Here is a 23,774-nt window from a genome sequence, read left to right as displayed (position 1 = left end):
GTAGTAACCAGATTAAATCGGGTACGTTTTTTATCCAGCCGTGAAAATACTGCCCCCTAGCCATAACAGGTTAATCTGCCTACTACTTGGGCCCAGAAATTAGAATATGCATATTATTAGTAGATTTGGATAGAAAACACTCTGAAGTTTCTAAAACTGTTTGAATCATGTCTGTGAGTATAACAGAACTCATATGGCAGGCAAAAACCTGAGAAAAATCCAACCAGGAATTGGGAAATCTGAGTATTGTAGTTTTTCTTTTGAATCCCTATCAAAACTACAGTGTCTGTGGGGTCACGTTGCACTTCCTGAGGCTTCCATTGGCTGTCAACAGCCTTTAGAAACGTGTTTCATCCTTCTCCTGTTACTGGGCAGAAAATAGGAGCTCAGTCAATGCGTGGACTGCCTGAGGACAAAGGGCTTGGTGATGCGCGAGCCTGCGAGTGCGCCGTTCCTTCTTTTTCTCCTGGAATGAATACGCTATTGTCTGGTTGGAATATTATTGCATTTTACATTAAAAATACCATAAAGATTGATTGTAAACAACGTTTGACATGTTTCTACGAACGGTAATGGAACATATTGACTTTTCGTGTCTCGAATTACGCTCGCGCATTATGCCTTTGGATAGTGATCTGAACGCATGAACAAAACAGAGGTATTTGGACATAAATATGGAGTATTTTGAACATAAAGAACATCTTCTTGTGGAAGTAGGAGTCCTTGGAGTTCCGCCGAGGATCAGCAAAGGTAAGGAATGATTTATAACACTAATTCAGAGTTTTGTTGATGCCAGAACTTGGCGGGTAGCTGTATAGTTTGCATTGATGGTTGAGCTATGTACTCAGAATATTGAACAATGTGCTTTCTCCGTAAAGCTATTTTAAAATCTGACACAGCGGTTGCATCAAGGAGTAGTGTATCTATAATTCTTTTAAATAATTGTTCTATATTTTGTCAACGTTTATGATGAGTATTTTTGTAAATTGATGTGCTCATTCACCGGATGTTTTGGTGGCAATACATTTTCTGAACATCACGCGCCAATGTAAAATGCTGTTTTTGGATATAAATATCAACTTTTTCGAACAAAACATACATGTATTGTGTAACATGATGTCCTAGGAGTGTCATCTGATGAAGATCGTCTAAGGTTAGTGCTTCATTTTAGCTGTATTTTGGGTTTTTGTGACACATCTCCTTGCTTGGAAAATGGCTGTGTGGTTATTTTTGTCTATGTACTCTCCTAACATAATCTAATGTTTTGCTTTCGCTGTAAAGCCTTTTTGAAATCGGACAATGTGGTTACATTAAGGAGAAGCGTATCTTTAAAATGGTGTAAAATAGTCGTATGTTTGAGAAATTGAAATTATTCGATTTTTGATGTTTTGTATTTCGCGCCCTGCTGTTCCATTGGATGTTGGCTAGGCGTGCCTGAAGGTACCACGTTCATCTGTACAAATAATAGTACGCAAGTATAAACACCATGGGAACATGTCATACTGCTCAGGAAGGAGATGCGTTCTGTCTCATAGAGATGAACGTACTTTGGTGTGAAAAGTGCAAATCAATCCCAGAACAACAGCAAAGGACCTTGTGAAGATGCTTGAGAAAACAGGTACAAAGTATCTATATCCACAGTAAAACGAGTCCTATATCGACATAACCTTAAAGGCCGCTCAGCAAGGAAAAAGCCACTGCTCCAAAACCGCCAGAAAAAAAGCCAGACTACGGTTTGCAACTGCACATGAGGACAAAGATCGTACTTTTTGGAGAAATGTCCTCTGGTCTGATGAAACAAAAATAGAACTGTTTGGCCATAATGACCATCGTTATGTTTGGAGGAAAAAGGAGGAGGATTGCAAGCCAAAGAACACCATCCCAACCGTGAAGCACGGGGGTGGCAGCATCATGTTGTGGGTGTGCGTTGCTGCATTAGGGACTGGTGCACTTCACAAAATAGATGACATCATGAGAAAGGAAGATTATGTGGATATATTGAAGCAACATCTTAAGACATCAGTTAGGAAGTTAACCTCTCTAGGCTAGGCGGGACGAATTCGTCCCACCTACGTAACAGCCACGGCTATCCTGTGGCGCGATTTTCAAAACCTTAAAAATCCTATTACTTCAATTTCTCAAACATATGACTATTTTACAGCCATTTAAAGATAAGACTCTCGTTAATCTAACCACACTGTCCGATTTCAAAAAGGCTTTACAACGAAAGCAAAACATTAGATTATGTCAGCAGAGTACCAAGCCAGAAATAATCAGACACCCATTTTTCAAGCCAGCATATAATGTCACCAAAACCCAGAAGACAGCTAAATGCAGCACTCACCTTTGATGATCTTCATCAGATGACAACCCTAGGACATTATGTTATACAATACATGCATGTTTTGTTCAATCAAGTTCATATTTATATCAAAAACCAGCTTTTTACATTAGCATGTGACGTTCAGAACTAGCATACCCCCCGCAAACTTCCGGGGAATTCGCTAACATTTTACTAAATTACTCACGATAAACGTTCACAAAAAGCATAACAATTATTTTAAGAATTATAGATACAGACCTCCTCTATGCACTCGATATGTCCGATTTTAAAATAGCTTTTTGGTGAAAGCACATTTTGCAATATTCTAAGTACATAGCCCAGGCATCACGGGCTCGCTATTTAGACACCCGGCAAGTTTAGCACTCACCATAATCATATTTACTATTATAAAAATGTCATTACCTTTTGTTGTCTTCGTCAGAATACACACCCAGGACAGCTACTTCAATAACAAATGTTGGTTTGGTCCAAAATAATCCATCGTTATATCCGAATAGCGGCGTTTTGTTCGTGCGTTCCAGACACTATCCGAAATAGTAAAGAAGTGTCACGCGCTTGGCGCAATTCGTGACAATAAAATTCTAAGTATTCCATTACAGTACTTCGAAGCATGTCAACCGCTGTTTAAAATCAATTTTTACGACATTTTTCTCGTAGAAAAGCGATAATATTCCGACAGGGAATCTCCTTTTCGGCAAACAGAGGAAAAAATCCCAAAGGCGGGGGCGGTCGGGGTCACGCGCATAAGCTAGTGTCTCTTGATGGGCCACTTGAGAAAGGCGATAATGTGTTTCAGCCTGGGGCTGGAATGACGACATTCTGTTTTTTCCCGGGCTCTGAGCGCCTATGGACGACGTGGGAAGTGTCACGTTAGAGCAGAGATCCTTAGTAAATGATAGAGATGGAAAAGAAGTTCAACAAATGGTCAGACAGGCCACTTCCTGTAAAGGAATCTCTCAGGTTTTGACCTGCCATTTGAGTTCTGTTATACTCACAGACACCATTCAAACAGTTTTAGAAAATTTAGGGTGTTTTCTATCCATATGTAATAAGTATATGCATATTCTAGTTACTGAGTAGGAGTGGTAACCAGATTAAATCGGGTATGTTTTTTATCCAGCCGTGTCAATGCTGCCCCCTAGCCCTAACAGGTTAAAGCTTGGTCCCAAATGGGTCTTCCAAATGAACAATGACACCAAGCATACTTCCAAAGTTGTGGCAAAATGGCTTTAGGACAACAAAGTCAAGGTTTTGGAGTGGCCATCACAAAGCCCTGACCTCAATCCTATAGAAAATATGTGGGCAGAACTGAAAAAGCATGTGCGAGCAAGGAGGCCTACAAACCTGACTCAGTTACGCCAGCTCTGTCAGGAGAAAATGGCCAAAATTTACCCAACTTATTGTGGGAAGCTTATGGAAGGCTACCCGAAACATTTGACCCAAGTTAAACAATTTAAAGGCAATGCTACCAAATACCAATTGAGTGTATGTAAACTTCTAACCCACTGGGAATGTGATGAAAGAAATAAAAGCTTAAATAAATCATTCCCTCTACTATTATTCTGACATTTCACATTCTTAAAATTATGTGGCGATCCTAACTGACCTAAGACAGGGAATTTTGACTAGGATTAAATGTCAGGAATTATGAAAAACTGAGTTTAAATGTATTTGGCTAAGGTGTATGTAAACTTCCGACTTCAATTGTATCTTACATTACTGATCTCATATGTTTATACTGTCATTGCTCATCCATATATTTATATGTACACTAGCGGTTTAAAGTTTTGGAACACCTACTCATTTAAGGGTTTTTCTTTATTTTTACTACTTTGTACATTGTAGAACAATAGCCACCCGTTGCCTTGATTTCAGCTTTGCACACTTTTGGCATTTTCTCAGCCAGCTTCATGAGGTAGTCACCTTGAATGCATTTCAAATAACAGGTGTGCCTTCTTAAAAGTTAATTTGTGGAATTTCTTTCCCTCTAAATGCGTTTGAGCCAATTAGTTTTGTTGTGAAAAGGTATGGGGTAAACAGAAGATAGCCCTATATGGTAAAAGACCAAGTCCATATTATGGCAAGAACAGCTCAAATAAGAGAAATGACAGTCCATCATTACTTTAAGACATGAAGGTCAGCCAATACGGAACATTTCTAGAACTTTGAACGTTTCTTCAAGTGCTGTCGCAAAAACTATCAAGCACTATGATGAAACTGGCTCTCATAAGGACCACCACAGGATTGGAAGACCCAGGGTTACCTCTGCTGCAGAGGACAAGTTCATTAAAGTTACCAGCTTCAGAAATTGCAGCCCAAATGAATGCTTCACACAGTTCAAGTAACAGACACATCTCAACATCAACTGTTCAGAGGAGACTGCGTGAATCAGGCCTTCATGGTCAAATTGCTGCAAAGAAACCACTACTAAAGGACCCCAATAAGAAGAAGAGACTTCTTCGGGCCAAGAAACCCGAGTAATGGGCATTAGACCGGTGGAAATCTGTCCTTTGGTCCAAATTTGAGATTTTTGGTTCCAACCAAAAATAGTGTGGGGGTGCTTTGCTGGTGACACTGTCTGTGATTTATTTAGAATTCAAGGCACACTTAACCAGCATTGCTACAACAGCATTCTGCAGCGATACGCCATCCCATCTGTTTTGTGCTTAGTGGTACTATCATTTGTTTATCAACAGGACAATAACTCAACATACCTCCAGGCTATATAAGGGCTATATTACCAAGAAGGAGAGTGATGTAGTGCTGTATCAGATGGCTTGGCCTCCACAATCCCCCGACCTCAACCAAATTGAGATGGTTTGGGATGAGTTGGACCGCAGAGTGAAGGAAAAACAGCCAACAAGTGCTCAGCATACATGGGAACTCCTTCAAGGCGTTTGGAAAAGCATTCCAGGTGAAGCTGGTTGAGAGAATGCCAAGAGATTGCAAAACTGTCATCAAGGAGAAGGGTGGCTATTTGAGGAATCTCAAATATAAAATGTATTTTGATTTGTTTAACTCTTTTTTGGTTACTACATGTGTTATTTCGTAGTTTTGATGTCTTCACTATTATTCTACAATGTAGAACACAGTAAAAATAAAGAAAAACTCTTGAATGAGTAGGTGTTCGAAAACTTTTGACCGGTAGTGTATATGTTCTTATTCCATTCCTTTACTTAGATTTGTGTGTATTGGGTAGTTCTTGTGGAATTGTTAGATATTATTTGTTAGATATTACTGCACTGTTGGAGCTAGAAACACAAGCATTTCGCTACACCCACAATAACATCTGCTAAACATGTGTATGTGACCAATACAATTTGATTTGATTTGATTTTGACATTCACAACTGTCTGTTACAATAAGGTGTCACAATAAGCAGAGGTATCCACGGTACCCGGTGGTTGAGCTAGATTTCATTCCACACACCTCCACACCCATTAAGTCCACAGAGATCGCTACACAGATCGGAATGAGAAACTTGGTATGATTAATTTCCAACCCAATGGATTGAATTTCTTGAATGTTCCTGAGATGGAATTGACTCAAGCTAACCCTACCAGCTTCTACCTCCGTTAATAATTTTTTTCTGAATAATTATGTAGATAAAAAAAGTATTTTAAATTTGATGGTAAGCTCTCTCTCTTTCTCAGATTCTTTCATTCCCTTCTTATTTTTTCCAGATAACTCTGTATGGAGGTGGGCTTTCTTTCCCTCTCTCTCCTCTCTCTCTTTATTTCTTTCTCTCTGATTCTCTTTCTCTGATTTTCTCTCTCGCTCTCTCTCTTGCTCTGATTCTCTCATTCCCTGCTTCCCTCTCTCCTGTCTGACCCATATTTCAGGAGCCAGACGTAGAATCCCGTCCTGATGGGGGGTCCGTCTGCCGTAAGCTAGGCATGAATTTTTCATCTTCATGCCCCGTAAATTTCCCCCTCCCTCGCTCCTTGGCCTACTTATTTTTTCAGGCCTTTTTTCTCTGTCTTTCTGTCTTCCCTAGTTTCTTTTCCCCCACTGTTGTTGTTTTATTCCATTATTTAAAGAGAGAAGGGGAAGAGAATGGAGAGAGATGGGGGAGAATCTGTCATGGTCCACTTGAGCTTAGCAACTTGTCAAAGTTTTAGACAACAAAACTGGAAAAAGAGACGTGTGTGTGTGAACGTGAGTGACAGAGTGAGTGTGCCTGTGTGGATGTGTGTTCCTACGTTCATATTTGTTCAGCAGAACACACATGACTACGTATCCACAGTGGTATCACACACACCTACACACACCAGACCTGAGTTCAAGTACTATTCAGAGCTTCTGCTCTTTTCTATAATTTGTAGGTAGGTAGGACTGGAGTCTGATGGGATAGTTCAGAGCTTCTGCTCTTTTCCATGTCAACTCATGGGATGAGAGGAGGATGCAAGGCAGGCAGGGTCAAGAAGGGAAGGCAAACCCTGAAAGTGTGTAGGTAATACTCAAGGAACCATACAACATGTTTAAAAAGGAATATATTTTGTTTTATTTATTTTTTCACACACACACACAGACACACCTCAATGCATACCCTGGAAATTAATCACTATGACCTTTCAACTCTAACCGCTGCCTGCTCTCTAACTGATGATCTGCCTCTGGACACGTGACTTCTGAAGTTTCCTCTGTTTGGGTTAGGAATGAGAGGGAGGGAAAGAGAGAGACAGATGAGAGATTCAATGAAATTCTACTTAGTGTGCCAAGTGAGTTTTTGGAATGAGATTCAGCCATAGAGTTATAGTTTAGAGACTCTCATTCAGGGGGTAGCTTTGTCTTCTGCTCCCGTTCCAGATCCTTCTCCTTCTCTGTTGCATCTGAATAGGAGGGGTAAGAGTACTCTTAAATAAAAATACTAATAAATCTATACTAATAAGTCTCTTCTGTTCTGAGGACTCGGTTGGGTCATAAAGCAAAGGAAACCTGTGTGTGAGAAAACAAAAGAAAGAGATGAGAGGTAGTAGATTTGGGTCACGTTTTGTCGCAATAGTCACTGAGGTAGGAAGTACACAAATACACATTTATCCTCAAACATATCTGTGCCCGTCCCTTTTTTCTGTCTCCCTGCTCCTTAACTTGTATTACACTCTGAACTGCCATCACGTTTCTAAGTGGGTTTCTTTGACTGAGCCTCTGTATGCATTTTATTGGCAGTCCAGGTATAAGTGAGGTAGATTTAACAATTAGTTAACCTTCTAAGGCAGCAACCCCCCTCACACACAAGACACACACACGCACACACAACACGCTTTAAATAATATATCACCTCTGGTCTGGGGCCATTCAGGCAGAAATCATGGTACTTCCCTCTGATACTAACCTGTTCACCTGGCCCTCCTTTAGCCAGGACTATAATTGGCTATCGATCGCTGTGGTAATAACTGTAGTGGCAGGCTGTTGTATTAGTGAAGGAGAGAGAAAGATTTTGGGGGGAATCAGTGCAGGAGAGAAAGGGAGAGAGACATTGTTGTAGGCCTAATAGCGCTAGTAAGTGGAACTAATGGTAACATCAGAGAAATTATTGTAAGTAAGGAGGTTTTGGGGGGTTGTTGTGATAGTTTAGATAAGAGGTTAACCATCAGGGTGGCTGGGAGGTTGTCCACTGGAGGTTAATAGACAGCTATTTTTCTCTGTGTGAAAGTAAGAGAATTGTCACTAAGCTGTGCAGTGCATGGTGCATCCGTGCGCCCATATCAGATTCCTACATCATACAAGCGTTGTATAGGATATTGTTTGTGTGATTTGTCCTTTGATTGACATCCCGTCTCTCTCTCTCCTTGTCTGTAGCTCCTAGAGAGTGTGAAGAGGATGAGTTCCATTGTCAGAACGGCTACTGCATCCGCAGTCTGTGGCACTGTGATGGGGACAATGACTGTGGTGATAACAGTGACGAGCAGTGTGGTGAGTTACACACACACACATGCACACCACACATTCACTCCTACAGTATACACATACATTCAGAAAGTTATAGTCTTTGTCACATCTCAATCCGTTGACTTTAATACCTCAATATCTCTATTTTCCTCTCTCTCTTACTTTCTCCCCTCTCTCTGTCTCTCTCTCTCTCTCTCTCTCTCAGACATGCGAAAGTGTTCCGATAAGGAGTTTCGCTGTACAGATGGGAGCTGCATTGCTGAACACTGGTACTGTGATGGAGATACTGACTGCAAGGACGGATCAGATGAGGAAAACTGCCGTGAGTTGCCCTGTGTGTGTGTGTGTGTGTGTGTGTGTGTGTGTGTGTGTGTGTGTGTGTGTGTGTGTGTGTGTGTGTGTGTGTGTGTGTGTGTGTGTGTGTGTGTGTGTGTGTGTGTTGTCCTGTTTCTCACATGTACAAGTGTGTATTACAATTTCAAAGGGCCTCACCCAGGTGTACACTCTGAGCCTTATCTTCCCTTTGTTGCCAAGGGATGTGTGTGTCGACATTCCCAACTTCACTTAACTATTCCCACCCCTTACCTATTTTGACTGCTCTAGAGTAAAACACACTGAATGTCAGAACCACACACTGTCTTTATAGTTTATGACAGAAAGGTTTTGGGGTGAAAGAGAATGTGTGTTAAATACGTACCCCTCACCCCTATCTCTTTTTCTCCCTTTCTCTCTCCCTCCGTAGCATCTGATGTAATGACGGCCACCTGTAGTGTTGAAGAGTTCCAGTGTGCGTATGGACGCTGTATTCTGGACATTTACCACTGTGACGGAGACGATGATTGCGGAGACTGGTCTGATGAGTCCGACTGCTGTAAGTACAAACACACACGTCTGATTCAGGTGGCTAATCATTTATCTGCAGGCACCAGCACCATAAATGCTACGTCAGAGGCTGCTACATCGCCAGGCAGCAAACACATACTGTACCTCAAATTCCTCTGCTACACACACAGAGAGAACCTGCTGTGGCCAGACGACAGGCTGGAATTCTACCCAGAATGCCAAGCACCCTATTTCTCAACTGGAATGCAAACAAAGGGGTCAATAGGTTAGGGGCAGGGAGGATTGCAGGTGGGTTACAACTTTATCATGATGGACAGAGAGAGTGAAGTTCAGTGTTTGAGAGGTGCCACTGACACCCTGTTGTCTTTTTAAGACCTTGTCAGGTGAAAGCAAAAGTGTGTTATTAATACTTCCAGTCTAGTGTTCATAAAATAAAAGAGATTAGGATAGGATCGGCTGAGGTTTAACAGAATTGAGACAAGTTGGTGATGGCAGGTCCAGCTGTTACCATTGTAGCTATGATTGAGCTTGAGCACTGAGCAGTGACACTGCAGATATCTGTCTCCCCCACTCATTATGGCTCTCTGAGCGACCCCTAACATAGATTCCTGGAATGCCTTGTCCCAATCTCCTTGCTGACAGCTGTCATGCTAGAGTCATGTGTCTATGTTACGTGTGTGTGTGCATGTCTGTGTGTGTTGGAAAACACTTCCCATCTTTTTCTTTCGAACACACATACACGCGAGCTAGCTAGCGTTTCGATTAGCACAGGCTATCACGTTTCTCCTCATCACTCCAGAGAATGTACTCTGTTAGACGACTGCTAAGTCCTTTCTTTCTGTTAATGTATCTCTATCTCAGTCTTTCATGTCTCTCTTTGTACTATGTCTCTCTTTCCCACAGTCTTTCTTTCTCTTTCTTGTTCTCTCTCTCTCTTTCTTTCTCTTTCTCTCAATTCAATTTCAATTTAAGGGCTTTATTGGAATGGGAAACATATATGTTAACATTGCCAAAGCAAGTGAAGTAGATAATAAACAAAAGTGAAATAAACAAAAATTAACAGTAAACATTACACTCACAGAAATTCCAAAAGAATAGACATTTTAAATGTCATATTATGTCTATATACAGTGTTGTAACGACGTGCAAATAGTTAAAGTAGAAAAGGGAGAAAAAATAAACATAAATATGGGTTGTATTTACAATGGTGTTTGTTCTTCACTGGTTGCCCTTTTCTTGTGGCAACAGTTCACAAATATTGCTGCTGTGATGGCACACTGTGGTATTTCACCCAGTAGATATGGGAGTTTATCAAAATTGGGTTTGTTTTAACATTTTTTGTGGATCTGTGTAATCTGTGGGACATATGTGTCTCTAATATGGTCATACATTTGGCAGGAGGTTAGGAAGTGCAGCTCAGTTTCCACCTCATTTTGTGCACATAGCCTGTCTTCTCTTGAGAGCCAGGTCTGCCTACGGCGGCCTTTCTCAATAGCAACGCTATGCTCACTGAGTCTGTACATAGTCAAAGCTTTCCTTAAGTTTGGGTCAGTCACAGTGGTCAGGTATTCTGCCGCTATACTCTCTTTTTAGAGCCAAATAGCATTGTAGTTTGCTCTGTTCTTTTATTAATTCTTTCCAATGTGTCAAGTAATTATCTTTTTGTTTTCTCATGATTTGGTTGGGTTTAATTGTGTTGCTGTCCTGGGGCTATGTGGGGTCTTTTTGTGTTTGTGAACAGAGCCCCAGGACCAGCTTGCTTAGGGGTCTCTTCTCCAGGTTAATTTCTCTGTAGGTGATGGCTTTGTTATGGAAAGTTTGGGAATCGCTCTCACTCACTCACTCACTCACTCACTCACTCACTCACTCACTCACTCACTCACTCACTCACTCACTCACTCACTCACTCACTCACTCACTCACTCACTCACTCACTCACTCACTCACTCTCATTCTCTCTGTCATGGCAGCCCACACAAGTGTATAGGGCTCTGTTAGCATGCATCAGACTAGGGAGTAGGATGAGTGTGTTAAGAATGGAGAGACGTCTGGGCACACGAGCAGATCAAATGATTCTCTGTGTGTTTAGTGGTGTGTGTGTGTGTGTATGGATATATCTGTATATTTGGTGTGTGTCTGTATTCTGAGAGTTGGGCGCACACAAGCAGATGAAACGTTCTCTGTGTTTGTGGCCGTCAATGTGGATGACAGGGTACCAGCTGATAAGTGGGTTTGAACATGAGAACACTGTCCATTTAATGTTTCTTTCTATCTATCTATCTATCTATCTATCTATCTATCTATCTATCTATCTATCTATCTATCTATCTATCTATTTTTCTTTTCTTTTTTCTTATCTTATCTATGTATTTCTCTCTCTCACCACCTGGTGTTTTGATCATCCCCTCATCACACACACAGCACTGCTTTATTCTTCTTTTTTCTCTCCCACTTTTCTGTTGGCCATGTTCCCTTCTCTTGTTTAACTGATAACACTGCACATGAATAAAAGTCTGTGTGCTCGTTTGGTCTTGGATAGATATGTTTTATTGTTTTGCAAACATGCATGTCCTGCCCCAAATGTTTATTTATTTTCTGTCCCTGTAAAATCATCCTTGTATTACCAGGGTCCTTCAGATAAATTGTTTTATACTGTCAGGGATGATTGAAGTTCCAAAAGCATTTGCATTTTATCTCACGGTAGTGGTTATGTGTGTCCTGCAGCCTCCCACCAGCCTTGTCGTTCTGTGGAGTTCATGTGCAGCAGTGGGATGTGCATCAACGCTGGCTGGAGGTGTGACGGGGAGTTTGACTGTGATGACCAATCAGATGAGAAGAACTGCAGTGAGTATCTGCTTGTGTGTGTGTGTGTGTGTGTGTGTGTGTGTGTGTGTGTGTGTGTGTGTGTGTGTGTGTGTGTGTGTGTGTGTGTGTGTGTGTGTGTCTAACCAACCTGTCCTCTCCCTCCAGCCACCTCCATGTGTACTGCGGATCAGTTCCGCTGTGCATCGGGACGCTGTGTCAGGTTGTCATGGAGATGTGATGGCGAGGATGACTGCTCTGATGGCAGCGATGAAGATGACTGTGAGAAGACTGGTACGTGTGTGGGTGGGTGCACGTGTGCAGATCAGCATCAATCTAAACTAGACAGTACAGAGGAAATAAAAGGATGAAAAGAAAGAGAGCTCCAGGGACTTAGTTCTTATAGGCGGGCTAAAGAAACAATGAGCTAAATCTCACATTAAAGAACGGTTACCATTACCCCACAGGCCTTTTGTGTCTATCCTTCAAAAGTCAGAGGCTACGTCCCAAATGGTACCATATTCCCTATATAGTGCACTACTTTTAACCAGGACCCAAGGGGTGCCATTTGAGACGCAAACAAGGAGTTTTCAGATGTTGTCCATTGTTCGTCACAGCTTTTTTCAGCCCATTGTAACATTCTCCATCTATCTTCCCACCAGACACCCCTCCGTGTGCTCCAGACCAATTCCTGTGTGGTAACGGCCGATGTATTGGCCAGAGGAAGGTCTGTAATGAGGTCAGCGACTGTGGAGATGGGACGGACGAACACCCTCACCAGGACTGCCGTGAGTTATGTCTGACTGTATAAGGGGAAGGGTGTGTGGGTGTGTGGGTGGATGTGCCGTGTGTGTGTGTTAGAGGGCCTATGTGGAAACTTTTGTAAGAATCCACATCATAACATCTCTCTAACAAGTGTGTGTGTTTGAGTGTAGGCCCACGGTCCAGCGAGGGCAACTGTAACCTGAATAACGGAGGCTGTTCTCAGAAGTGTCAGATGGCTAGAGGTCTGGTCCAGTGTACCTGTCATACTGGCTACAGACTGATGGAGGATGGCAGGGCCTGCCAGGGTGAGTGTGTGTGTGCGTGCGTGCATGCGATGAGAGTCAGAAAAAATGTCATGTATGAGTTCTGCTGATTATATAATGAGTTGATTGAAAATGTATATATTTTAGGTGTTTACTCTTGCAGTATCATCACATTCTTACCCCCCACCCCCCCCCCACACACACACACACACACACACACACACACACACACACACACACACACACACACACACACACACACACACACCTGTCTATATGGCCCATTTCCAGATGTGGATGAGTGTGCAGAGGAGGGTTACTGCAGCCAGGGCTGTACCAACACAGAGGGGGGGTTTCAGTGCTGGTGTGTGCAGGGCTACGAGCTGAGGCCTGACAAGCGCAGCTGCAAGGCTCTGGGTGAGTCTACTCACAATCTTTCAATTTAAGACCTTTGGCTTCAACATGTGGAGGGATTGCGAGCACCTGGGGAAGTTGTTTACCTGAGATGCATCAGAGTTTTGTGTCTTAAACATGTTTTGCCTGCATGGAATTAAAACAATTTCCCTTACTCTGCCCTGGGTTGTGGGTGACCCATATGCATCATAGTTGTGTTTAAAACATGCAAGCATGTTTCATCGGGATTTAATTGTAACCGTATCCCTTGCTTAGCTTGGAACAGTTGGACTGTGGCTGAGGTTAGCTGATGGTTTAAGGTCAGAAAAGCGAGTGCTTGGGTGCATCCCAAATGGCACCTTATATCCTATAGGTCACTACTGTACTACAGTAGTTCACTATAAAGCAATAGGGTGCCTTTTGAAACGAAGGCCTGGTTTTGGCGTTCTGGAGCTAGGGTCCACTACATTGCCAATACAGCACCCCACAAATCTGGTGTGTATCACTGATGAACCCCGGTCAAGCATCTCTGTTTGGGTTCCAGTGGCCAGTGGGTATACTTGACTGACTGACTAATATTAATGTTGGGTCTTCCTCTCTCTCTTGCACTCCACACCCTCTTCTCTCTCTCCCTCTTTCTCTCACTCTCTTAACCCATCATTTTGTTTCTCACTACCCTCCCTCTTTCCTTTCCCTCCCTGCTCTCTATACCCTCCTCTCTTTATCTTACTCTGTACCTCCACATTAGGTCCTGAGCCAGTGCTGCTGTTCGCTAATCGTATAGACATCCGCCAGGTGTTGCCCCACCGTTCAGAGTACACTCTGCTGCTGAACAACCTGGAAAATGCCATCGCTCTGGACTTCCACCACAACCAGGAGCTGGTCTTCTGGTCCGACGTCACACTTGACCGCATCATGAAGGCCAACCTGAACGGGAGCAACGTGGAGGAAGTGGTTTCCACTGGCTTAGAGAGTCCAGGTATGAACATGACCATTTATGGTCAAAACACACACTATAGAATTCATAGCACGTGGTTCCCACCAGCATGGATACGATCACAGGTGGTCATGCTACATTCTGTACACACACAATTATGTAGAGGAAAGCCCAGTTATAACTACAACCACACATGGTTTTACTACGGTCAGAACATGTATCAACAGCACAGCAACAGTCTGGTTTAGGACAAATGACGAGTAAACACAATCTGGCCATGCTGAAGAAGACAAATGGATGGCATTTTCTAATATAAAAACGTCAAATAGAGGGGGGCTTATATTTGTTCTAACCTGTACAAGTGTGTGGTGTGAAATGGAAATGTGTTTTTTTGCATATCCCACTCCTCCTGAGACACCCTCAGAGAGTGGGTTCACGGCCAGGGATCAGCTATTATTGACGATCAGCAGATGTTTCACTTAGTCAGCTCAGGAATTTGAACTTGAATCAGTCTTTCAGTTACTGGCCCAACGCTCTAACCGTTAGGCTGTCTGCCGCCATCTAATCCCAAATGTGATTTTGGCTTCTACACTTTTACCCAATGTTTGCTCCAAACCATAACCCCTAGAGAATAACTAGATTGCTCAACAGCCCTGATTCTTTTGCCACATTTTAATATTACCATCTGTTGACTACCTGGGTTGTGTTTATTAGGGCATGCAACATAACATGTTTTAAACCTTTGCAATGGAAAAACAAAGTCAAGACAGTCCCTCCCTGTTTCAGTCTGTTTTCTTCTGATTGGTCCCTAATGAACATGACCCTGCACTCTCCCACTAGGTGGTCTGGCTATAGACTGGATCCATGACAAGCTATACTGGACTGACTCAGGGACGTCCCGTATTGAGGTGGCCAATCTGGATGGAACCCACCGCAAGGTCCTCCTATGGCAGAGCATGGAGAAACCCAGAGCCATCGCACTGCACCCTATAGAGGGGTAAGGAGGATCTCTCTCTTTCTCCTCTCTATCCCTACCTGCTAACCAGCACGCATTTTGTGTACCATAAACGCAATTTCAAGTCAAAGTACGCTGGTACAACAAATACCCCTAAAATACACCAAAATAGACTTCTAGTGGGCACATTGTGGTTTTTGACTCAACCTTCTGAAGTTGGGGCAGAACCAACCATAGGACTCGGACTGTAGCTCTCCACTCCTGCCTTCCCCGCCCCCCGTAGTTGTAGTACTATTTTCCTCCTTGCAGCTGGATGGCAGCTCTCCACTTCGTCTGTTGATACCACTGATGTGTGAGGAAAAAGGGTAGGGAAAATGGAGAACAGACTGTTTTCCAAATATATTTTCCAAAATGTTATGTATTAGTCAAGCACATAACCAATATTATTCCTTAGACAGCTTCTTAGCTAAGGCGTCATTACAAAACGTAGTTAGCTACAAATTAAGATGAAGACGGTTTACATTTCCACGAGTGTTTCCACATTAAGACACCTATGAATTAGAATGATCATTACCCCTAAATTTAACCTAGAAAAATGTTTGTGTCATTGCGACCACCTCAATCTAATTTAGCATCACACACTAGAGTACTGTGTTGGCTACATTGTTTGAAATCATTTAAGACTAGGTTTCAGGAAATGGCAGTTACAGGTAAAAAAAAAAAGAAACAAAATGCTCCAATTTTCTTCTCCAACTTCACAAATTCCAGACCTCTCTCCTACTCAACCTTAGGCCTACATCAGCACCACCTAGTTAGAAATGCAAAGTGGCAATATGTAACTTTTTGGGTGACCGAAACAAATTCACATTGAGCTGTGTGTTATAGATCTATCAATTTACTTGATAGCAAGTCTAAGAAGCGGTAGATCTGTTCTATGGGTGCTATTTCTATGCTTCCCGTTCTTAAGTTTTGTTTTTGCGTGATTATGGAAAATATATTTCACAGAGGTTTAGATGGTACAATGATTCTCTACACTATACTAGCTAATTTTGTCACATAAACTGAAATTAGGCGAACAATTAGAGTTTTAGCAACCAGGATATTTCTGAGTAGTGCAACTTAGAATGTATTTCTAGATTGCTACTGAAGAGCAGCCAATTACCAAGTACCCATAGCAGTCTATAGCATAACATTCCTACTGAGGCAGTCTTCTGCCAACATCGTTATTAGGCTAAAAAAGGTACATGGGGTCCGGGGCTAGGGGTGCGGCGCTAAAGTGAAACTGATAAAAATTCTTCAAGGTTGGCAGGTCTGAATTTGTTTCCTTGCTTATGAAACGCTCTGCTTGCTGCAGTAGCAGTCTTGAGTTTTCATGTTGATGGAAAATAAACCAGGGACTTTGTATCTGGAGCAACTATTTAACAGAAGGTGGAGCAGATTTTACTTTTATCTCAGCCTTAAAGTACCACAAGTGGAAATTCACTTTATTTTCAACAGAAAGCGCTTACCCATGACGTTTCACAACGATTGAAGTCAATAAGTCACTGTTTTAGTCAAAGTATGATATTGTGGAGGATGTCGTGTGTTTCCCTGATTATATGATGTGCTAATACACCTGCAAACTGCTTCCTCTTCGAGTCGAACTGAGCCAAACAGCTTTTCGCTGTAGCCTGCACTTGAGCCATGGAGCAAATGAAAATCGGTGGTGCAAAGTTTTTGTACAACAACTTTTTTTAAACGAAAATTAACAATCCACTGATTTTGTCAATTTTTCTAAAATGTCTTTGCTAGTCTGTATATATACAGTACCAGTCAAAAGGTTGGACACCTACTCATTACAGGGTTTTTCTTTATTTTTTGTATTTTCTACATTGTAGAATAATAGTGAAGACATCAAAACTATGAAATAACACATATGGAATCATGTAGTAACCAAAAAAGTGTTAACCTCTTACATCTAGACGTTCCGCTAGCGGAACACCTGCTCCAATATCCAATGATAGGCGTGGCGCGAATTACAAATTCCTCAAAAATACAAAAACTTCAATTTTTCAAACATATGACTATTTCACAGCATTTTAAAGACAAGACTCTCCTTTATCTAACCACACTGTCTGATTTCAAAAAGGCTTTACAGCGAAAGCAAAACATTAGATTATGTCAGCAGAGTACCAAGCCAGAAATAATCAGACACCCATTTTTCAAGCTAGCATATAATGTCACAAAAAACAAAACCACAGCTAAATGCAGCACTATCCTTTGATGATCTTCATCAGATGACAACCCTAGGACATTATGTTATACAATGCATGCATGTTTTGTTCAATCAAGTTCATATTTATATCAAAAACCAGCTTTTTACATTAGCATGTGACGTTCAGAACTAGCATACCCCCCGCAAACATCCGGTGAATTTACTAAATTACTCACGATAAACGTTCACAAAAAACATAACAATTATTTTAAGAATTATAGATACAGAACTCCTCTATGCACTCGATATGTCCGATTTTAAAATAGCTTTTCGGTGAAAGCACATTTTGCAATATTCTCAGTAGATAGCCCAGCCATCACGGCTAGCCATTTAGACACTGACCAAGTTTAGCCCTGATCAAACTCCGATTTACTATTACAAAAGTTTCATTACCTTTGTTGTCTTCGTCAGAATGCACTCCCAGGACTGCTACTTCAATAACAAATGTTGGTTTGGTCCAAAACAATCCATCGTTATATCCGAATAGCGGCGTTTTGTTCGTGCGTCCCAGACACTATCTGAAATGGTAAATCAGGGTCGTGCGCATGGCGCAATTCGTGACAAAAAAAATCTAAATATTCCATTACCGTACTTCGAAGCATGTCAACCGCTGTTTAAAATCATTTTTTATGCCATTTTTCTCGTAAAAAAGCAATAATATTCCGACCGGGAATGTCCATTTAGCTAAACAGAGGAAAGTAAACAAAGCTTTCGGTCGACGCGGGCACGAGCCTGAGTCTCACAGTACTGTAACCAGCCACTACCCAAACGCGGTACTTTTTTTCAGCCAGAGCCTGCAAAGCCACGATTCAGCTTTTTACCGCCTTCTGAGACCCTATGGCAGCTGTAGGAAGTGTCACGGGACAGCTAAGATCCTCACTCTTCAATAAACAGAGACAAGAAGAACGACACCTTGTCAGACAGGCCACTTCCTGCATGAAACCTTCTCAGTTTTTTGCCTGCCAAATGAGTTCTGTTATACTCACAGACACCATTCAAACAGTTTTAGAAACTTTAGGGTGTTTTCTATCCATATGTAATAAGTATATGCATATTCTAGTTACTGGGTAGGAGTGGTAACCAGATTAAATCGGGTACGTTTTTTATCCGGCGTTGTAAATACTGCCCCCTAGCCCTAACAGGTTAATCAAGGTGTGGATGGAAGACCACCAGATCAAGACCCTGTCATGGCCAGCCCAATCTCCAGACCTGAACCCCATTGAACACCTCTGGAATGTGATCAAGATGAAGATGGATGGTCACAAGCCATCAAACAAAACTGAGCTGCTTGAATTTTTGCGCCAGGAGTGGCATAAAGTCACCCAACATCAATGTGAAAGACTGGTGGAGAGCATGCCAAGACGCATGAAAGCTGTGATTGAAAATCACGGTTATTCCATTTGATATTGATTTTTTTACTCTTCCTAAGTTAAAACATTTGTATTATTTTCTTTGCATTATTCGAGGTCTGACAAGACTGCATCTTTTTTGTTATTTAGACCAGTTGTCATTTTCTGCAAATAAATGCCCAAATATTTTCACTTTGGGAGAAAGGTTGTCATTAGTTCATTTTACCCAAACACATACCTATAAATAGTAAAAACCAGAGAAACTGATCATTTTGCAGTGGTCTCTTAATTTTTTCCATAGCTGTATATGACCATTTTATAAATGGTATAATTGCGTGATATTATTGCGTTTTGCAACCCTGCTCCCACCGTCGACCCAAGATGAATTGTTTTGACCACTAAAGTCTAGCTTCACTACACGCTGCACTGCTTTGATTGGTGCAGCTAAGCCACAAGTTTCTGTCCTATAATGAACAGGCACCCGCGAAGGAAAATTCAAGGAACTTATCTATTTTGTTGTGCGGTTGTTACATTTGTATTGGTGTTTCGTGTCCGATACAACGTGCATCATGAGCAAAGTCATTATAGCCTATCATTTAAATTCCCATGTGAGAACCATGAGCACAGGCTGACTTGGCTTTGCTGTACCGCAGCCAAAGCCTGCATACCAAAGTTTACAGTGTGTCTATTACAATGTAGAAAAACGCTTGTCTCTTGTGGAAGATGCCAAAACTTGAGATAACAATAGATAGCGAGGTCAAAGATACTGGTTTCCATTTGTGGTGAGTTTGCTCTCAATGCTTATGACAAATCCAGCTCCAGAACTAGCCTAGCCATCTGACTAATCTTTTGAATACGGTGTAGTAAAAACAAAAATAAGGCTAGCAAAATAGCTAGCTTCACTGACAGCTGTCAGTTCCCTATTTATTGATGTTTCTCCACTCCACATGGAAATCACCACTACGTTTTTCCCCACCCCAATTTGGGAATATATATTTATAAGTAGCCTGTGTCATTTTCAGAGGTGGAACCTAAACAAGCAATTATGTCAAAATAAGGCCGCAGGGATCTCTGGTAATTGCATACAGTGGGGGAAAAAAGTATTTGATCCCCTGCTGATTTTGTACGTTTGCCCACTGACAAAGAAATGATCAGTCTATAATTTTAATGGTAGGTTTATTTGAACAGTGAGAGACAGAATAACAACAAAAAAATCCAGAAAAGCGCATGTCAAAAATGATTTGCATTTTAATGAGGGAGATAAGTATTTGACCCCTCTGCAAAACATGACTTAGTACTTGGTGGCAAAACCCTTGTTGGCAATCAGAGGTCAGACGTTTCTTGTAGTTGGCCACCAGGTTTGCACACATCTCAGGAGGGATTTTGTCCCACTCTTTGCAGATCTTCTCCAAGTCATTAAGGTTTCGAGGCTGACGTTTGGCATCTCGAACCTTCAGCTCCCTCCACAGATTTTCTATGGGATTTAGGTCTGAGACTGCCTAGGCCACTCCAGGACCTTAATGTGCTTCTTCTTGAGCCACTCCTTTGTTGCCTTGGCTGTGTGTTTTGGGTCATTGTCATGCTGGAATACCCATCCACAACCCATTTTCAATGCCCTGGCTGAGGGAAGGAGGTTCTCACCCAAGATTTGACGGTACATGGCCCCGTCCATCATCCCTTTGATGCGGTGAAGTTGTCCTGTCCCCTTAGCAGAAAAACACCCCCAAAGCATAATGTTTCCACCTCCATGTTTGACGGTGGGGATGGTGTTCTTGGGGTCATAGGCAGCATTCCTCCTCTTCCAAACACGGCGAGTGGAGTTGATGCCAAAGAGCTCCATTTTGGTCTCATCTGACCACAACACTTTCACCCAGTTGTCCTCTGAATCATTCAGATGTTCATTGGCAAACTTCAGACGTGCATGTTTATGTGCTTTCTTGAGCGCTGCAGGATTTCAGTCCTTCACGGCGTAGTGTGTTACCAATTGTTTTCTTGGTGACTATGGTCCCAGCTGCCTTGAGATCATTGACAAGATCCTCCCGTGTAGTTCTGGGCTGATTCCTCACCGTTCTCATGATCATTGCAACTCCACGAGGTGAGATCTTGCATGGAGCCCCAGGCCGAGGGATATTGACAGTTCTTTTGTGTTTCTTCCATTTGCGAATAATCGCACCAACTGTTGTCACCTTCTCAGCAAGCTGCTTGGCGATGGTCTTGTAGCCCATTCCAGCCTTGTGTAGGTCTACAATCTTGTCCCTGACATCCTTGGAGAGCTCTTTGGTCTTGGCCATGGTGGAGAGTTTGGAATCTGATTGATTGATTGCTTCTGTAGACAGGTGTCTTTTATACAGGTAACAAACTGGGATTAGGAGCACTCCCTTTAAGAGTGTGCTCCTAATCTCAGCTCGTTACCTGTATAAAAGACACCTGGGAGCCAGAAATCTTTTTGATTGAGAGGGGGTCAAATACTTATTTCCCTCATTAAAATGCAAATCAATTTATAACATTTTTGATATGCGTTTTTCTGGATTTTTTGTTGTTGTTATTCTGTCTCTCACTGTTCAAATAGACTGATCATTTCTTTGTCAGTGGGCAAATGTACAAAATCAGCAGGGGATCAAATACGTTTTCCCCTCATTGTATGGTAATTGAGAGGATGATTGGTAAATTGGATATGAATGCTGACATCAAACAGCTGACATCAGTGGCATCTGATAACACAACTATGAATCACCTAGGTTCAAATAGTATTTATTTTCTTTTAAATACTTTGAATGTCATTTGATGAGCCTACATGGAGTGCCAGATGGGCGGGGTTTGCACTTATGGGACTACTGCATTGGTTCCATTGCGCCAGGAAAACGTGATATAGGCAGCAAAATTATTTGAAAGAAAGTAAGTCCTATTTGATCCCAGGTCTGAATGGTGCTTGTTCTATGATATGTGACCTATCTTTTTGTTGGACAATGACAACCTAACCCTAAGTTTCCATGACTTTTTCCACCCCCCACAGCAAGATCTACTGGACGGACTGGGGTAACACTCCTCGTATCGAGTATGCCAACATGGACGGCTCCAACCGCTGCATCATCGCCGACACACACTTGTTCTGGCCCAACGGGCTGACCATCGACTACGCCGGGCACCGCATGTACTGGGTGGACGCCAAGCATCACGTCATCGAAAGAGCTGACCTGGATGGACGGAACCGTAAGGCCGTCATCAGCCAAGGTAAGGACACCAGGGAACCAAACACAGACACACACACACACACAGACCATGTTTGAAATTGTTATTGCCAAATTAATGTTTGGCCAGAAAATAAGATAGCTAAGTGAGACAACAACACTTCACAATTGTATCAAGTACATTTTCCCTCAACAAAGTATTTATCAGCAAAGTCAGTGCTAGTAGGAAAAGATAAATGCCTTTTTTGTTTAATTTCTTTGCAGGGTTGGGGGGGGGGGCTGTCGGGTAGGCTTGTAAAGAGGTAGGGTTTAGACATTTTCAGAAGATGGGTAAGGACTCCGCTAGTGATGCACCGATATGACATTTTTGGCCGATATGATATCTGATATTTTCCTTGCCAAAAAAAATCGATACCGATAACAAACATTTTTGCGGCCTTTTAAAGGTTACACACACACCACACTGACCAAAAACGTATTTTGTTGGCATTTATGTATGTCCCCATTACCAGTAAAATATAATCAAAACCTATTTCTTTCACTTACTTGCTGTGCTGTTTCGTTGTTCATTTGTTCAGTCGTTTCATTCTCAACCAAGATTTCATCATACATGTCAAGCAGTGCAGTTTCAGCTCTGTCTGTCCATGGCCTCTCTTCCTCGGTGCGCACTGTCACTTTGTCCATTTCCATCTTGTCCAGCTGAGTGTGTAACATTTCACGTAAACCCTGTTTCTTGTCTGCATCGAAGTAGCGGTCCTTGTACAAAGCATTGAGCATGGTGGCGACACAGTAAAGAGAGAATGCCACCGAATCACGAGTTCACAGCCTGTGTTGGCAGTTTTGTTGTGCAAGCGTTTCAATGCCATGACAGAGGGTATCACATCTGCTGCAGGCACCGTTGATGAGCTTATTTCTCTAGTCAGTTGTTCGAATGGAGTAAGCTAGTGTGTTCATGTTTCCAAGTTTCAAACATGTTCTCAAATGCCATTGAAATGGCAGTAGCGGTATGACAACCAGCAAATTCATGAGCATGCAATACGACTTTCCTCAGTAGGAAATCCTAGACGAACCACTGACTTATCATGCTCATGGGGCTGATATCGCTGGTCCAAATGTCAGTCGTGAAGCTAATAGCAGTGATGCTATTACTGTGTAACTCCAGTAGGGCAACATCTGAAAAATAGCGCACTTGTGTAGTGTGTACCAGTGCTCGACCAGTCAGCGAAAGACAGAGAATGGTTGATTGTCAAGAGCAATGAATTCCAATATCTTGGCGTTAATGGATTTTGCCTTTGAGTTGTCTTGCTGAAATGTTCCTACTCTTTCAAATGACTGCTCGACTGTTCGATCCACACAGTAGACATTGTGGGCTTGGTTAGGAATGCTGTGTTGTACGTGTAGTGTAAAATATTACATGGCATCATTATGTCATGTACCTACGTTATATAGGTATGCACGTCAGCTTTGACATCGGTTTTTCACGTCGGCGTTAAAGCTAGACATCGGGCCGATACCGATGCTGGAATTCTTAGCTAATATCGTCCGATTCTGATATGTTCCTCCTTTAACCTGTTAGGGCTAGGGGGCAGTATTTACACGGCCGGATAAAAAACGTACCCGATTTAATCTGGTTATTACTACTGCCCAGAAACTAAAATATGCATATAATTATTGGCTTTGGATAGAAAACACCCTAAAGTTTCTAAAACTGTTTGAATGGTGTCTGTGAGTATAACAGAACTCATATGGCAGGCAAAAACCTGAGAAGATTCTGTACAGGAAGTACCCT

At 42.1% G+C, this 23,774-nt stretch overlaps 1 protein-coding gene across 1 annotated transcript in view; it reads left to right on the top strand.

Annotated features, from left to right (window-relative positions):
* Positions 1-23,774, top strand: part of LOC106561901 (low-density lipoprotein receptor-related protein 4-like) — a 278,722-nt gene that overhangs the window by 201,209 nt on the left and 53,739 nt on the right. Inside the window, 11 exon segments of the mRNA XM_014126232.3 lie at positions 8,147-8,260; positions 8,442-8,558; positions 8,979-9,107; positions 11,804-11,923; positions 12,050-12,175; positions 12,544-12,669; positions 12,817-12,951; positions 13,201-13,326; positions 14,051-14,281; positions 15,080-15,236; positions 21,811-22,028. Coding sequence (XP_013981707.2) covers positions 8,147-8,260; positions 8,442-8,558; positions 8,979-9,107; positions 11,804-11,923; positions 12,050-12,175; positions 12,544-12,669; positions 12,817-12,951; positions 13,201-13,326; positions 14,051-14,281; positions 15,080-15,236; positions 21,811-22,028 — 1,599 coding nt within the window.

The sequence above is a fragment of the Salmo salar genome, chromosome 11, assembly GCF_965601325.2.
Source record: "Salmo salar chromosome 11, fSalSal1, whole genome shotgun sequence".
Lineage (NCBI taxonomy): Eukaryota > Metazoa > Chordata > Actinopteri > Salmoniformes > Salmonidae > Salmo > Salmo salar.
Note: the sequence above shows the minus strand (reverse complement) of the source record. Positions and strands in the feature narration are given on the sequence as shown.